Source organism: Nipponia nippon, unplaced genomic scaffold, assembly GCF_047370975.1.
Source record: "Nipponia nippon isolate SJK-2023a ecotype South Korea unplaced genomic scaffold, ASM4737097v1 scaffold_4, whole genome shotgun sequence".
In the NCBI taxonomy this organism is placed as follows: Eukaryota; Metazoa; Chordata; class Aves; order Pelecaniformes; family Threskiornithidae; genus Nipponia; species Nipponia nippon.
Genome location: NW_028262358.1, coordinates 122,526,248 through 122,544,622, shown reverse-complemented (window position 1 = coordinate 122,544,622; position 18,375 = coordinate 122,526,248). Strand labels below are relative to the sequence as shown.

Genomic DNA, 18,375 nt, shown 5'->3' with positions numbered 1-18,375 from the left:
TGAGATTTGTAAAAGGTAATTGTCAAAGGTGAGAGTATTCCAACGAAGATGACCTTGTTGAATGGAGAGAAATGCACATTGCCAGAGGGCATTTTGTCTCAGGTATCTTTGGTCTCTCTTAGGATGAAAAAAATTACCCTCAAGTTTCCAGGGTAGGATGATGAGCTTAAACTCATATAGCTATTTTTAAATGCCTGACTTAAGTGAGATTAATTACATCCAAGAGCTACTGGATGGATCCAACTACACACATTTAAATATTTCCAAACATTTGGACTCATAGAAAGATTGACAAAAGAAGGTTTATGTTAACTTTTACATCTCCTCACATAATTACGGTTAAGGGAATAAATTAAATTTTCTGTTTTCCATGTTTTAAACAATACTTGAGTATTGCAAGACTGTTTATCACTGAACTTTTGTAAAGACAGCAGAAATTCAAACTGCTATCAAGAGAAATTGCCTCCATCAAGATTTGTAGAATATTAAAGAAATTCAGAGAAAAAACAAATGAACAAACAAACAAAAAAACTCAATTTGTTTCTGACAGTGACACTGAGAAACTATTGCACACATTGATCAAGCAATTATAAACTTCTAGCAAATAGCTAAGTGGAATGTTTGGAAGACAAGACAGAAACCTAATTGATTCTGGATTGTGGGCGTTTTTTAAGTCTAAATTACTTAGGAGTTGACTTATAACAGGAGCTAGCAATTTGACTTCCTGTGATTTTAGGGACTAGAAAAGAAGATAGATGCATTGCTGTGGTTTAGCACACTACCATGGATCAAAAAGACTTCACAACTGTCCATGCTATCCTCTTAAACCACAGCAAATGCAAGATCGTGGAAGTTATTTTGAACATCTGTCTTGGTGGGATAGTCAGTGTTGCATTACTGATGCATGCCACAATCTTCTTTTGGACTATAGTGACATGTCATGGAAAAAGTTGTCAATGGAGGAGATGAACCCAAGCAGTAAAATGGGTTCACTAAATACTTGAAGCACAACTCCTCTGAAGCAGTATGTCACTATTAGAGATGCAGAACAAATGTTGAACTGACTCAAACTGAAAGATTTCCGATCAGGTCAGCAAATTGAAACAAAATATTTCAATGCAGGAAATCAGAAATTTTTCATGCCTCAAATGTAGTCTTCTTGAAATATGTCATCTATATGAAAAGTTTCTATATTTTGGCTTTTTGCCCTGGTTTTGGATCCCCTTTCCAGAAAAAAATAGTGATTTTTTTTTCCCAGGTCAGAAATATAAATAATAGCTGAGTGATTTTTTTCTGTCTTTCATTCCTGGACTTACTTATTTTGTTTACTTATCTAGATTTTTTTTTTAAGGTAGATATCTTTGTCTGCAATTTCAGTTTGAGTTAATGAGACTTCTGTGGCACAATCCTCTTTCTTGCCTTTACAAGTGATGGTCATTTTACTTTAGTAATAATTTATTTCTAGTTCACTTTGTATTTCAAGTGGAAGCTATGTGCTGTTCTTACACTTTTTATAAAATATAGAAATATGTTTTAGTAAATATAAAGATTTCCATGTATTTAATTATTGATTCAGTTCTTCTCAAGTCCCTCTTTCCCCTAACTTTTGATCTCCTGCTTCTGTTTTTTCCAGGCGTTTATGGAAAGGTACAAATTTATAGTGCTTATCCTAGGACGTCTTGGACACATCTGGGAACTAATGTTGCTCCTGGCAACGAAAGGTGGTATTTTGCCCAAATATACCTCCAGATATTAAGTTTGGGCTCCTGTTCCTATGACTTGTGTTAATATTACTCTTTTAATTTGTGATAATGTTTAAACTATGTCTAAGTAGAAGAACAACCATGTTACATCTTGCAAGAAAATTATACTATTTTTAAATTCATTTTAATACTAAAGAAGAACAAAGCTGAGATTTTCTTTTTTCCTTCTGTCCTTCCTTCTTTGCTTGTTTCTGTCTTTCTGTCTTCCTTCCTTCCTTCCTCTGCCTCTCTCTCTGCTTTTCTCCTTTTTAGAAGGAAGAGATGTACTCCAAAATGGCTGATATCTTGGTGATTACAATGTTCATTTTGGTTTAAGGGAACTACATTAAAATCTCATTTCTGAATTAAGCAAAACTGGGATATGAACCACGTTCTTCAACGTCTTAGATCAGTCCTTTATGAAGTGGTTTCTGGAGTGAACATCTTAATTTCTCCTATTAATTAGAGTCAATCTGGTTTGTATATGTAATTAATGTCAATTGGCTCAAAGACTATAAGGCTTCCTGAGTAGCCTGAAGAGTAAGGTTTCTGTCTGGGATGTGAGGTTACTAAGTTATAGACACATTTTCACTGAACGTTGGCAAAAATAGCTTTTAAATGCTACCTTCTCTCTCCCCTGTTGCTGCCCATCCATAAGCTTTTAAAGCCCCTGCAGCAGCCTCATCTTCATGATCAGTTACCCCTGAATTCAGTCTGAAGGCTTAGCCAAAACCATCACCTAAGGCAGGTTAGGTGGAGTTGCCACAGATGTTTGTTAAGCAAATAGGTGTCTATGGCCTGAAGTTCAAACCTTTCACCCGAACCAGAGAACATATGTGCATAAGGATCTCATCTGTAAGCACACTGACCATTAGTTGGTGTGGCGTGGGCACCTGGTAGCTCTCTCTGTAACTCTTCATTCTTGACTCTGCCTTGCACAAAATTTTCATTGTCTTTTGCTGTAATTCTTCCAAGTGCTTCATTTTAAACTGAAATACATGTATCCAAATAAAAAAATTCCACTAGGCAGACCTAACAAAAACTCAGTGGAAGAGTTCCCATCTAGGCAGAGGTGAAATATCAGCATTTAGGGAAGGAATTATTTATGAACTCATTGTAGAGATGGGCAGTGGAGGCACAAAGACCTCAGACGTAGGATTCATTTCTTGTTAGCTCTCACAAAGTTGATCGTCTAGTGTAGATCAATTGCTTAGGATTGCTGTATAGTCAACGGAGAGACAGATACTTCCAGATGCTCATTCAAACCATGCAACTTTAGAATCACCCTCTGGAAATTCTTCTCTTTCCCTGATTAGGATGGAAGTTCAGAGTAAGCAGATTCTTGACTGAAACATGCAGTTAAATACTTAGATGAAATGGATCCAGGCTAGTATTGGTCTGCTGCCCAGATGTTTTATTTGAAATATCATAAGGTGCTAAGATACAAGTATTTGGATTTCATTCATCCACCTTAAATATGGCACAAACAGTTGTCTCCATTGCTAAAAGAAAAAAACCCAACAAACCTATTTAGCATGAAAAGTCTACTAATAGCCACCTAAGAGTTAATACGGTTAGATACAGGAAAGAGGCAAGACAGTGCTAGAATATGAAAGCTGAAGGAAGTAGCTTTTTTATTGACTGAGAGAAGCTGCTGTATATATTTTCCAGCATGAATCAGCATGTGAGTTAGGGAAGGACTTATGCTTTCAAAAAGAAAGGGAAAAAATGCTTATTTACGTAAAGTGAAAACCTAAATTAGTATTTTAACAGATTAGCATCTTAGATGCTTTCTTTTGCTTACTGATTCCTCTCATTAGACTTCTTTGAAATGCAAGAGTCAGGAGTTATGTTTGGGTCCACAAGACATGAATTATTATTGGATTGTATGCCTGGAACTGGACTTAAGATTCAACTCGTAGTATGGGTTGCATGTAAACTGTCAAAAATCCCAAATATATGCCACAATTATTCTTACTCTGTGTAGTTTTGCTTCCTCTTTGCCAGTGCATTTGTCCTTGAACAATACAAAGTTCTCACTCACAGTAACACTTTCCTGCTGTTTCAGAAGCTGTCCAGTGCTTCTTCTAAGCAAAAAAAAAGAAATTTAAGTTTTGGTAGACTTCTACTGAATGTTCACAGGTGCTGAAAACTGGAAGTACTCATCTTGAGCCAACTCATCTTTGAAAAAAAAACTGTGAGAAGAGACACTAGCAAAACTTGGCAACATAGCTTGCTAGTTACATCCCTTTAGGAGTTTCCTTCCTCTCTGCACTTCTGTAACTCTTGAGTGCATGATGAGGCATTCTCTGGATTAATTCAGTGGTCTATTTTCTCAAGAATTACCCAAGGAATATAGACCATCACCTGGCCAGCACCAGTCACCCTGTAATAGGACCCTTTGGGTGTTCATCAGATGTACATAAACACTGATGATTATTCATTTTGCTTTCACTAAATGCTTTTATTTTCTGTATGTGAAGTTAAAAAACCCTGAGCTACAAATATAACTTTGAATGCAAAAGGGGATCTTCAGTTCAAGATTAAAACAGATAAATGTAGGTGTCCGTGTGAAATGTTGAAAAACGTGCTTAAGCTCCCATTCAATTCAGTGGAGATGTAGGTGCTGGAGCCTAGAGGGCTATTCAACCACCAAGGGCAGGATTCAGGTACCTAAACGTAGTTTTTGGGCTCATCTGAGGTACCTTTGGGCTCATCTGAGATGCCTTTGAATCCCCTCCATGGCTTCCACCTGTGTCTCTAGGAACTCTCCATGAACAAGTTCTATCATATCTACTAGCTGATGTCTTAGATAACCTGGGACATCTCAAATAGCAACAGGTGCTCATGTTTAGGCGATCAAATCCTTCTCTATTTGCCCAATTCAGAGAGAGATTAATTGCCTTCCACACACTACTGACTGCACTGATCAACTATACCTGAAACTTAAAAGCCAAGTGCACACACACATACCCCTACACATGGACACCTCATTTTGGTATCTAAGTCCAAAGCTGACTTGCAGCTCTGTAGGATATTCCTGGCTCCAAAAATGGTCTGACACATCTTTGGTAGACAACTTACTTGAGCCCTGCAATTCTATACTGGATCTGTGTACCTTGTTAATCAATGGTGCGAAATAAATGCTTCAGGATGAAATTCCTCCCACATATTTTAGACATCTGTTTTTGCAGAAAGCCCTAAAGGGTCTTTTCCTAGAGCTTAGCCTCTGGATTCTTTCTGAGATCTGCCTAAGCAAAACTTTTTTGTTTTTTAGGAAATCCGTAAGCATAACTCTCATAAATGTAACAACATTAACTTAATATCTTGGTGTTACAGGATTTTTGTGGAGGACGAAGTGGATTGGAATCATGGTGGAGATATTGTGATCGGCTCTTCCTCCTATGAAGCCCACCAAGCTGAAGTAGTTACACTTAAAGAAGTCAATGGTCATAGCATAAGAATTCATGAATGCCTTCTGCACAGGCATATTGGTAAGGAATCTGTCTTTCCATTTGAGAGTTTTCTTCTGAAGCATTGAGTTTCCATTTCAGATCTCACCAAGATCAATTATACTTTATTGGGGTATCTTAATTTCTTTCTCTATATGCTTTTTTTCTTGATGTTTTGATACTGAAAATGTGGTGTTCAGAATTGCACAGAATAGCTGATTCTAACACAAATTTCTGGTAATAGAATTAATTCAGTGCTGAATAATTTTGGAAAACTTCCTGGTGTTTCATGTTTTAAGTAGAACTGGTTAACAGAGAGAGAAGTTAACTGAGATTTTAAAGGAAAAAAATAAATGCAGGTTTTTTTGGCCATTTACATGATTTCTGTGGTGTGTCAAAAACTGACAAATTTTTAAAAAATCATTTTTGCCAAATAATTAGACTCACGGAGTTTCAAGTACAAAATTTTATCATCTTTGTGGCATAAAATGAAGGTATTTGTAATCTAATACGTAAATAAACATAAAATCTGTATATAGCTCTATTTCCTGTGTAGATTACATGGGATCTGTATTTAACTGGAAAGAGAGATGCACTGTTGATAATTAATTTAATTTTATTTCAGCCTATAAAGTAAATTTATTGCCATCTATGTAACAAATAAAAGAATTGTTATTAACAGGTCAAATTCTGAAGCTCCAAAACCAGGATTTTTCCTGTGCATAGCAATATTTTTTTAATTTAGTCTTTATTCAAGCTAGTAGGCACAGAAGTTAGTATGATGGATAAAACGGTTCAGAAGTATTGTGTGTTTTAAATGGCTATACCTGTGCTAGTAAACAAAGCTTCACTTGGAACTGAGCCCTGTTCTGCAATTATCCATAGTGTTAATCAATAGTAGCCTCCATAGCAGAGTTTTGTATGACAATTTAATAAAAAAAATGCAGTTCAAAGGATAGCACTTCTAGACCCCACTTCCAGTAGTTTATGCATGGCCTTTCTTTTTTGTGAGGGAAGGAAGAAACCTGTCAGTCAGTCCTGAGGCCAGAGAACTGTTCTTAACCTATTTTCTTAGCTAATGCAGATAGGGTAAGTATATCCTGAGATGAAATGATTACATACGCATCGAGTACTGCAGCAGTTGTTAGATATAGCTGGGAAAAAAAAGGACTAATGGGAGAATTAAGAGCTACGTAAATACTGGGATTCACCTGGGCAAATGTATATATCTACAGTAAATGTTCACACATGAGCTAGTGGCACTCAGCTCCCTTGATAATCAAAGCAGAAAAATACATACTGCTCACTTGTATTTCTTCTCCCCCTAAAGCAGATGTATAAAATAGATAACAAATTGCACTTCAGAATTGCTTATTGCTCTCCATTGTACATAAAAACCGTCTGGATAACTAGATCGTATCTGTAGATATCTAAAGTCACCTGAGAATAATTCCAAGCTAGACATCTGCATAAATTCTCTCAAAAGTCTCGTTTAGAAAGACTTTGTTTAGAAAACACACACAACCAAAACTCTGTAGCAAACTGGTTTTTAGCGTTGTCATTGGTCTGATCCTAACGAGAATTCATGGAGATCGGCTCTGCAGTGTACTGAAGAATAACTCCAGCACATACAGCTTAGAAAAAATGAAGTGTGAATCTGTTCATTGATTTGGCATCTGCACACCACAGGGAAAATATTTAGCACCTTCTTTTTCTAAAAAGGTAATACGTTGGTAAAATATAAGCGCATGGTGAATATTTGATGGGCAGGTGGCCTTTCTGTTTTTGTGTTGATGCATGTAGATTGTGCTGGAGGGAAAACACACCTGAATGTCAGTGCAGATTCTGCAGAGAAGCTGTGCGTAAGCTGTCAGGCTTTATGTCCCTCAAAGCACTGGTTTATAGGTATGATAGACACTTACCACATTTTCTTTCTTGAAACTCCCCAGGACATTCCCATGACACAGAAGATGGTAGACGTATCCCTTTGGCTGCAGAGGTTGGACTCCTAACACGGAATATACAGATCAAGTCTGATGTGGCTTGCACTGGGAGGATGCTGGTGGGACGTTTTACAGACTCTAGTGGGACAGAGTTTGAAGGTAGTTGAGATTCACTTCTCCCCATCAATCAGACCAGTTCTGCGCAAGAAAGGTCTAACAACAGATGTATCCATTTGCATGTGCTATGCAATTCTAAGCAAACTGTGACTGTGCAACATGAATGAAACATGAGTATTAATAATATTTCATAAATAATGGAATACATTTTAAGAGGGGCTGTTCTGTGGTTAGTTGGTTTTTACTATAACATTATATATATTTATGAACAAATACCCACTACTGGCAATACACTGACAAAGATTGCCTGCTATTATATGTCTGAGTGTTGTTTAAATGGGTGTCATTCTTACCAGTTCTTAGGTAATTTCGTAACCTTTTATTTCACTATAGTTATCTCATTTCAGGTGTCCTTCAGCTCTTAAATATTGAATTTTTGAACTTTGGGCCTCCTCAGCTTTCTGCCATTGAATTCAGAAATATATCCCAAGGGTCCTCGGTGGTGTCATCCAGCATTAATGGTAGCTGCGGAGTTGGCATTAAAGCAGTCATGACCAACTGGATCTTGTTGCAAGATAACATGGTTTTCAACACGGTTGGACCTGGCATTGATTTGGAAGGGCAAAATCATTCTCTCATCAGGAACCTTGTTATTCTGAGCAGGCAGCCAGAAGGCTTACTCAACTGGGTTGCTGGCATCAAGGTGAACCTTGTCATTGGCGTCTCCCTCTGTGGCAATGCTGTGGCAGGATCTGAGCGAATTGGCTTCCATATCAGGGGCCAAGAGTGTTTGCCAGATGGAGAGTATTGCAGTGAAAATGTAGCCCATTCAAGTCTCCATGGTATTCATCTGTACCGGGGAGATGGATTTCAGACCTGCACTAGAATCACAGGTTTTCTATCCTATAAGAATTATGACTATGGTGTAATGTTCCACCTTGGAAGCAGTGTCATCGTGGACAATGTGGTGCTGGTGGACAACACTGTGGGTCTCATGCCAGTAGTGTACTGTCTCTCTGCCAAGCAATGCCACACAGGGAAAAGATTCATAGAACTTAGAAACTCTGTCATTGTCGCAACAAGCTCAACTTTTGACTGCATCAAAGACAGGATCAAGCCTCACACAGCTGATCTAACAGCCAAGGATCGACCACCATACTACCCTCTAAGAGGCCGTGTTGGGATTTTATGGCCTACGTTTACCACTGTTCCCAGCCAAAGGCCAGATAACCCATGGCACAAAACTGGTCATTGTCCAAAAGTCCTGGGACTCATGAAGCTGAAAGGTTGGTCTTCCATGTCTAGCAGCCAGACTATTCTGTCACTGTTTTTCTTAACTAATTACACTTTTCCAATTGAAGTTGCAGCCTTCCACACCCACAAATGGACGTGGTGGGGAAATCCAAGTCTCAGTGGAATTAATAACAGAATTCTTCTGTTCGATGCAGTTTAATAAAAAAATATTATTTGGTATTTTTCACTTTCTGAATCTATTGCACTATAATTATGTCCTGTGCTAATGTATATATTTTACCTAACACATGCCTTCCTTCTGTGTTATCAATTTTTCCACTTGATTCAGCTCTCTGATCTACAGTTACCTCTAGCTAAATAAAGATACCAAGTTTGAGAAGTTAATAGCACACTTTGTATACCATTTGCATAGAACATCATGACTACAGCTGCAGAGAAAGAGTTATGGCTTTTATTGTTATAAGGGATTGCACAAGAGGGATAAAAGACAGTTATCTATCCTGTGCCTTTGGTTCAAATGAATTTTACAGTCCCCAGAGTAATATTTGCATATAGCAGAACCTAGGTAGCTGGTTGCTGTGGTGGGATCTGAACACCTCAGAGTTTTTCATGTTTTTATCCGTCACTGCTACCTACTTTTGTAAGAAAATATATTATCCTCTTTTTACTGAAAAATAAGAAAGGAGACAGAGGAAGGCAAATAGGCTTGTCCAGGGTCTCACAGAAAATTTGTAGCAAAGCATGGATTTTGTAGCTGCACAAGAGTCCAATGCCAGAGCGAAGCACATTTCACCAGACCCAGCTCATCTTGTATTAACATCTGGCAAGTGGATAAACCATCCAAGGCAGGTTGTCATTCAACTGGTTCTTACTGATTCAAATGAAAATTTATTAATTCTTGCTTTTGTTTCTTTCTCACTATTTCCTTTGATTTCATTTTCTATGGGCATGACTTGGTTTGTGTCAACTTAAGATACAACTTGGCTATGGAACATTCTAAAGCCGACTGAAGATCTATGATCAATGCAATTAGTCTTATTTAAAAATGATTTTGTAAATGATAATGTAATTTGTAAATGGTAAAAAATGATTTTTATATATATATATATATGGGAACAATTTAACATGGAAAATGTCATAGAACAGAGCCTTTCTCTATTTCTGGCACTCTAACCACTTTTCCTCACTTGATCTCTTCTTAATCCCTGGCAGAAGTCACCTTTACTGGTTTTACAAAGAGCTGCTACAGTGAAGACAGAGATGTCTGCATCATGTCAAATGCTGACCATTTAGGCATCACGCCTCTTATCACAGCAGAGAGATCAAGGATGTTACGTGTCAATGAGAAGGACAAGTTCTACTTTCATCCAACAAGGTAATAAGCTTCATTTTGAACTATCTTTTCCAATGGTTTGTGCAAAAAAAAGCACCTACAGTTTTGGGACTATCCTCACCTCTGTTTGTATCAGCTGTCTTTTCGTATTGTCTTACAAAGAGTCTAAGCAATTGGTTTAGACTGGATGTCTAGCTGCAGAGCAGTCCCATTCTGTCTCTGCTTTTGTACTGCTCCTGTGTGGCACAAATGAAGAAGTTCAGACATCAAAAAAACATGCACAAAAAAACTCAAATCCAGAAAAAAGAAAAGAAAAAAAAAGCCAAACTTAGTTTAGGGCAGTTTTTTAAAATTTGAGGTTCAGATTCCATCAAGTTGCATCCTCAGACCAATCCTCTTGGATTTCCCCTTTTACTGACATTTGTATAGCAAAACAAGCTTCACATATCCCATTTCTTCAAACTCCCTTCTGAACATCTCTGACTTCTCAGCCTAAGGCTTCAGAAAATGTCAGGACCTCCAGCAAAAAACCCTAAGACAGGGAATGTCCTTTTGGTCGGGGAAGCAGAACTTGATTTTTGCCTGTGTGATCACATCAGAAATGTTGATCAGTACCAGGCAGGCTGTGAGATGTCAAATGATTGCCAGAACTGCTCCTGCCCAGGGAGAATATCATCTGCATGTGGAGGAACATGGAGGAGGGAGGGGAGAGCTTCATCTGTAACCTTAAGTCACTGCTTGTTGCAGTGGTTTAAACATACCACATCCAATGGAAACCACATGCCTATTTATTTATTACAAGCAGTGAACACAATACAGAGGCTATGTCAGGAAAGCCTTGAAGTAGCAAAAAAATCCAGCATAGACTTCACTTGCCAGTCAAAAATAATTGGAGGTGTCCCACACTGCTATGTTTAGAGCCCCTCCAGCCTTCTGCCAGAATTTTTATTTTATTCTATATTTTTGCTTTTTGCTCTGGGCATTAGTTTGCGTGTAGATTTCTGAGACCTGTCCAGCTTGTCAGCTCCCATTATGTTTCACTCTTGTATCCATCCCACAATATTATGCTATTAGTGAGCTGCTGAATATGCAGTCCACTGCAAGAGCTGGTGATTTTCAAACATGATGAATGAACATGGATTACTGAATGCTTTCTTAGTAGTCTGGTAAACCTTTGAGGGAGATTACATCTCTCAGTGCCCCTCATGCATTATCTGCATGCATTTATTTAATCCACCTTTGCAACTGCTGAGCTTGATCCAGGCTGTGGCTGCATTGTTCTGCTTCAGCATCCTGAAGGGATATCTTGATGGATATGTCCTGTCAAAGAAAAGGAGAGCATTGCCTTAGAGCAAAAGAAGAAATAGAAACATCAGGGAATATGGCAAAACCATGAAGTACTTCGCTTGTACCAGTGGTAGACCTAGCCAGATAAAATGCTGGATCTTCTGAGAGATGCTCAAGAATTGAACTAACTGTCAGGATCAGAGGAGCTATCTTAGTTTTCCACGCCTTCTGAGCTGTGTTGATTGGGGGCATTGGCCCATTTGTTTCTCTGCCTGTACTGTGAATCTCTGCCTATATCTGTTTGCCGCATTCAAAATGTCAATAATTGTTTTTTTCCAACCTGAGCCCAAGAAATTCTAAGTTTCTTTCAAGACTTAATGTGTAACCATGTAGTAATCTGTAGATGTTTCCATGGACTTTGCTGGATTACAAGTCATTGTATCTCATTGTATTTTGTAATAGGAGTGATATGGCCAGTTGGCTAGTTCCTTTAAGCTATGTTAAACCTTTAGTCAAAATGCAGTTAAAAGCATTTAAGATCCTCAACATGGGATTCAGCTCACTGCACTTTAGTGATCCAGAAATTAGGCATGTAATCTAATCAAGACGTTAAACTTATTCTGTAGTCAATAGAAATGCTTGTCTAGGAAATTATTCATCTCAACTGTCCTATATATGTCTCAGTTGAGGTGAGTTCCCCTCCAACAAACGTGTCCTGTTGCACGTGCCTCCCTCTGTGGAAACCAGTCTTTAATGATCTACATATAGAAATTTATAGGCTTTTCTGGCTGTTTCAAGCCATTGAACTTACAATTTCCTCCTGAGTATACTGATGATAAAATTGGATAAACTTATTCGAAAATTAGATGTAGTTTGCTGAGATGAGATACATTATCATGCTATCCAAAAAGAGCTTTGTTCTGTTTTGGACTAACACTCTGAAACTCTCTTACCTTATTAGACTTATTTTTAAAGTATGGTTTAACTCTGTTCTTAGGATCTGAACCTGTCATTAGAAAGAGAGAAATAGCTATTCATTGTCTGGGAGACAGTACTAGTTGAGTAATCACTACTAGATATGTGTGATTGGGTGATGAAACCCTGGCTCAGGTGTAGCTTTGAGGTGAGATCCATGTATATTTCACTTTAAGCCCATCAAAATCACCAAAATGACATTGAATCTCCAAACCCATTTTTTTATTAGAACATAAATTAGGACAATAATCTTTTCAGATGCAGTTCCAAACACCTGGGTATGAAAGAAAAAAAAACATCAAACAAAACAGGTTTATAAACACATTAATCCTTATGCACTGTGTCCTATTAGAATGGGTTTTCTCTTTCAAGTTTGCTTCTACTCCAGCAATGTGAAGTGGCTCCTTGACTTGCAACAAACTTCTCTGAATTCCTAGCAGAAGTTTCTTTATTTCAGATGTGTGCTCCCTGCTGGCTCCCTCTCTCATAATTTCTGCCATTTCACCTTCCTTCATGGTTTCTCCTGCACAAGCTTAGTTGCTCATGGGAAGATGCAATTTTCTGACCCTTCAGAGGGCTCCCCCTTTCCAGAGTGCAGTGGCTAGAACAAGGCAAACAGGTACTGCTGGGCAGCCAATGCTTTTTAATAAAATACTATGTACAATACACAATTCTGTAAGCAAAAAAATAAACAATCCATCACCTGGCGGATGTGAAGAGCAGTGCCTGTGCCATATCAGCGCTGCATACTGCAGCAGAGATATTCCTGGTCACTTGGTGCAATAGCAGCCAATACACGTTTCCCCTTCACTCAGCAACTACAGACTTCATCTGTCATAGGTAAAAAATTAATGGCATATGGATATTGATGCAGTTCCTCAAATCAGGAAATCCAAGAAGGAACCAGAGGTATTCAAGCTGCAACTTTATAGCTGGCCTTAAGGACCATAACGGTCCACACTGGCTAAAACAAACCCCAGGGAAGAGGAGACTTGGGGATAGAAGTTATACTGGAAATAAGATGATTTTCTCTGTCCAAACCCAGCCAACATTTGGAAAGGGAGGATGCCGATTTGCCTGAGGATCCTGATTTGTCTTTTTTTGGTGCTTTGGATGCAAGCATGCCGCAATGTAAATATGGCTACAGAATTTTTTTCCAGACTATTCCAGACCTTGACTGGTATGCTTAGGTTTCATTTATTTTTGCTTATTTTCGATTTTTTTCTTTTCTTGGGCATATAAATTCACCTAGTAAATATCAAGACGTTACATATATGTGCAGAAGTGTTTGTTGCCAGTGTAAATAAATTACAAAAAAACAGCACAATATTTTTCTTTTGCTCTCTTCTTCATAATAACTTTACCTCTCCTGCCTGTCAGTGTACAGACCTCCGAAGACACCATGTTCCCTGAAAAGAGTTGCAAAGGCTCGAGAAAGGCCCTTTTCAAGGATTTGGATGGAGGTGTCCTTGACCTAGAACCGCCTGTTTCTGTTTTCCCAAAGCCAGAATTTGAATGGACGCAGTTCTACTTGCAAGCTGGTAAGTACCTGTGCTATCTGGAGTGCTTACAAAGTCATGCATACATTTGACCCGTGAGGTGTGGGTTTATCCGAGGCTTTCATTGAGACCTACAACTGAGGTCAAAGTGGTGGTGGTCCCAGATTGTGTGATGCCTCTCCAGGATGGATGTAGTGAATTACAGTGTAGAAGTCTGGGAGGCCTCACTGCACAGTTCTGTGTCCACCAGTGCCTCCCTGCCTTCTTGCAGAATCATGTCGCCTGGCATTCTGAGCCCCTTTGGGGTTTAATTCATTCATTTTAAGACCAGAACAGAACTTATTTGCCCTTTGCAAAGTCCTCTGAGAGCATTAAGGAAGACATGCTATGTAAATGCTACGGAAGTGCAAAATAATAACAATAATTGGCCCAGAGAGGATTTTCATCCATATCCCACTGAGGAGATAATCAAGCTGAGAACCCACTCCAGAAGTTTAAAGACCCCTCTCTCTGGTTTAAAAAGGCCTATTCTGCTTGGTAACCACTTTCTGAAGGTTCACACAGCAAGGATCCATTCTCATCCTGATTAAAACTCTGCTCTCTGATTCCAAATAAACTCTTTAATTACAATTAGCGTTTCCTGCGCCTGCTGCTGATGGCGGCCATTTTGCTGAAAAGGCGCATCATTTGTGACTCCAGCGGTATGGGAGACTGATGGAAGGGACTGTAATTAATCCTGTTTTCCATCCCACTCTAAAACTGATTAAACACGAGAAGAACTTTAATCTTTAAACAAAATGTCTAATGTTTATCCAGTAAAGGCTTTTCCTCTAAGGATCCCTCTCTAACTGGCTGCTTACAGGGCTGATTAATGTGTTGTCTAGATGGAAACACACTGGTTTTTACCTTTTCTGCCCTGATTATGAACCACATGCAAGCGTTAATACCCTAGCAGTATTACCACTTAACACCTGCATATTAATGCATACATACTTTTACATACAGAACCTGGATTTTATTTAGGTTTGCACCATTATTAGCACACTCTGGCACACAGTCATATGCATGCCAGGAATCCCCACCATCTATACTGCACTGACAGTGCAACCTGCACTCCACAGTGTTTATCTCCTTGTGTAATGGAGGCGACAGCATATGGTAAATGCTGCCTGCCTCTGAGGCTATAACAAAATTGCTGTGTTTTCTTCTAGCTGCCCAAATATGAATGGGGATTTTTTCCCCCCTCCCTTCACAATTGTGTGTTTAATTCCTCTGTATTTCTCATTCTGACCTGCAGTTCCTTTCATCTTGAGGTTGACATTTGGAAAGGCACAGCTTGATGCTAAGGTGAATTCATGGTCGTCTTCTTCCCTTCTCTCCCCCCTCCTTCTCCCTCTTGAAAGTTGTAGCACTGAGCATTTTGCACAGTGCAATGCAGGCTCCCACGCTAGACAAATAGGAGAAAATGCTCACCTTTCCTGCTCCCACAGATCTTCTGTGGGGACAGAGTCCCCCTTGGCATGACAGTCCTTCAAGGCCAGAGATGATGGTGGTGTTATGATGCTGTTGAGCAGAATTTGGCCCTTGGAGTTCTACCTTTTGTGAATCTAGATGAGAATTTGGTACTTATGTTATCTGGGTGGTCAAGACCCACTTGCTGATCCTCTCATCTGCGCATCCATCTGGTACCTTGTTAAACCTGAGTAATTCTGACCACCTCCAGCAGCTTCATCAGAGCACTGCAATGCAGTGGTTAGTGCTCTGCTAGCCTGACTAAGCACAGAAATAGGATACAGTCTTTTCAGGTAGCTACACAACATCCTTGCCACTTCCACAGTTCAGGGACACGAGTTTCTTTGAGACTCAAAAGCTGTGGCTTTCTACATCCTCTTAGTTGCACCTTCATCCAGATGCGTGTATATTTTCCCTTTAAGCTTCCAGCTTGGACAATCAGCTTGAAGTTATTGGCCCTTAGCCATTTCTAGATATTCTGATTACTCCAAGGGGAGCAACCCAAAACATTCAATGTACTTCATGGACACAAAAGCCAGGAAGAGATTTTCCCAGAAGAATACCATAGGGAAGGGTCTGTGAGAGCCATAACTGGGGCACAGTGGATCATTCAGTATGATATTAATGTTCCTGAATTCATACAATGTCTTTTGTTGAGGACGCAATCAATATAGAATGTATGTAATATATTATTTGTATATATATATATGTCTGTGCATGTATGCAATAGGCAAGGAGGGACCACTCGCCTTTCTGAGTCCTGCCCATTGCAGATGGGCAGTAGCAAGCAATGCAATGTATATTTAATAATGTACCCACTTGTTTTTCTTTTGTCTTCCTGTGTGCCTGATCTTTTACCTTCTGTGTTAGCTCTTTGGGTCATAGACCAGATCTTTTTATTGTGGCTTTCTGTAGAAGCAGAGTTGTTCACAATAAAATTGAAGTTTTAGTTTTCTGGATAAACCACAGAATTCAGAAAAACAAAACAAAACAAAGAGGGAACAGATTCAAGATTTTTGTTATTATTATTTCTACTAAAAGAAAAAGGAGCAACAACAAAAGTAGTTTGGAGTCAAACAAAGCATAATTATTTTTTAATCTAAGAGTACTTTTTGCTCTTTTTTTTTCTTTTAAATATAATGCTGCAAAAGTTTAGAATGAAATGTTTTCCAACACCTCCCCCTTAAATCATTTATGAGGAACTTTCACAGTATCATTTCTCAAATTATCCAAAACAATTTAATGAGTTTAACATGAATTTGTAATTATTTTAATCTCTTTGAGCTGCCATTTTTGGATGACAAAATGTTTTTCTCCCAAAACTCATCTCTATACCAAACCTCTTAGAAGAGCTTGGGGCCAGGCCTGGAGCACTAAATGGTACCACGATACAGGAAATATGAGAATCACAAGCTGTACAGCAGAATTAGCTATAAACATGAGTGTATCTAGCTGAGGAATGAAGGATAAGTGAACAGTTCGTGCGCTCAACTGATTTCTGTGTCCAGGTTAAAATCCCTGTTCCACGAAAGATTACTGATACAACCATTGTCCTGTCATTAAAGTTTCAACCATTTGCTGGCTATCTGCAATAATTATAGGACTCTGTTATCGTACTGCCTCATGACAATGTCTGTAACCCAACAACTCCCAGACACGCTGAAGTTTGTTTTCTTCCTTTTGTGGAAAAGTAGCTGAGGACCAGAGGCTCACAGAAGATTCATCTGACCCCACTTCTGTTGCCTCCAATGTTCTCTGTGGTGAACAAAGAGAGATTCACACCTTAAGGGTAGAAGTTAGGTGGGCTGATACTTGGATGTCTGAGAGATGAACCCAAGCATTTCAAGTTTTAATCTAGAGCATGCAAACACGCATATTTTCTTCCTACTGGCAGACACATTCTAGGCATTTTTTAAAGCAATTTGGGCTGAATAATCATAGAATCATAGAATCATAGAATAGCCCAGATTGGAAAGGACCTCGAAAGGTCATCTGGTCCAAACTTCCATGGAAATGGAGCCTAGATGAGATTATTTGGCATATTGTCCAATCACATCTTGAAAACCTCCAGTGATGGAGACTCTAGCACATCCTTGGGTAGGTTGCTCCAGTGAATGATTGTTCTCACTGTATAAAAAATCATTTCTTATAGCAAGATGAGACCTCTCCCAGTGCAAATTGTATCCATTGCAACTTGTCTTCTTCATGTGGCTCCTTGTGAAGAGAGAGCCTCCATTCTCTTTGCAGCCTCCCTTTAAGCACTGGAATACTGTGATGATGTCCCCTGAGCCTTCTCTTCTCCAGGCAGAAAGGACTTAACTCCTTCAGTCTTTCAACGTAGGGCAAGCTCTCCAGCTCTTTGATCATCTTTGTGGCCCTCCTTTGGAGCCTCTCCAGTCTGTCCACATTTTTCTTGAACTGTGGGTACCAGAACTGGACATTATACACTAGGTGAGGCCTGACAAGCGCTGAGTAGAGTGGGATGACCATGTCTCTAAGTCTGCTAGCAATGTCCCTCTGGATGCAGCCCAGGATCTGACTTGCCTTTGTTGCTTCAGCAGTGTGCTGCTGACTCATGTTCAGCTTGTTGTCCACCAGGACTTCCAGGTCCCTTTCAGCAAAGCTGCTCCCCAGCCACACAGATCCTAGCCTGTACTGGGCTCTTTGGTTAGAGGTGCAGGACTTTGCAGTCTTTGTTAAACTTGATACTGTTCTTGCTAGCTCACTCTTCCAACCTGTCCAGGTCTCTGTAAGATGGCTCTCCCTTCTGTTGTGTCCACCTCACCACCCAGTTTAATGTCACCAGCAAACTTGGTGAGGGTGCTTTCAATCCCATCATCCAGATCATTTATGAAGATGTTGAACAGCATGGGGCCGAGTATCGATCTTTGGGTGACAAATAAGCTAACCTGAATATTAAATTGCTGCCAGTGTCAGTGATCCAACTTAGTGATAAAGTGACTAAGAAAAGCAGAAATGCATAGATATTTTTTTGGCTCTGTGCAGCTAGATACTGAGCATCAGTATCTTAACAACCTGTTTGTCTTCTTTTATCCTGCCTTGTAGGAAAGATGATAGTGTAACTGGTGGAGTCCCTGTTCTGCTTACTCTTACTCAGTGGAGTAACTCTGATGTACTGAAGGGTAAGGAAGTTCTGGGCTGTAGGATTTAGCTATCGTGCAACATTTTCTTCCCTTTTTAAACGCATTTTCCTTGTATTTCCTGTGAATAATTGCATTTATTTTCTACCTTACACAAACC

General features: G+C 39.2%; 1 protein-coding gene across 30 annotated transcripts in view; it reads left to right on the top strand.

The window, feature by feature from the left end:
* Positions 1–18,375, top strand: part of PKHD1 (PKHD1 ciliary IPT domain containing fibrocystin/polyductin) — a 268,857-nt gene that overhangs the window by 183,901 nt on the left and 66,581 nt on the right. For 28 of the 30 annotated variants that reach the window (XR_015708033.1, XR_015708034.1, XR_015708035.1 and 25 more), the window contains 6 exons: positions 1,634–1,721; positions 5,082–5,236; positions 7,144–7,296; positions 7,662–8,540; positions 9,721–9,883; positions 13,484–13,644. Coding sequence is in view for 24 of the 30 variants with exons in the window: in XM_087773809.1 (XP_087629935.1) it covers positions 1,634–1,721; positions 5,082–5,236; positions 7,144–7,296; positions 7,662–8,540; positions 9,721–9,883; positions 13,484–13,644 (1,599 nt within the window). In the remaining 6 variants the exon portion in view is untranslated. Of the gene's footprint in view, positions 1–1,633; positions 1,722–5,081; positions 5,237–7,143; positions 7,297–7,661; positions 8,541–9,720; positions 9,884–13,483; positions 13,645–18,180; positions 18,258–18,375 lie in introns of all 30 variants that reach the window. The other 2 variants (XR_015708037.1, XR_015708038.1) reach the window with 1 other exon arrangement.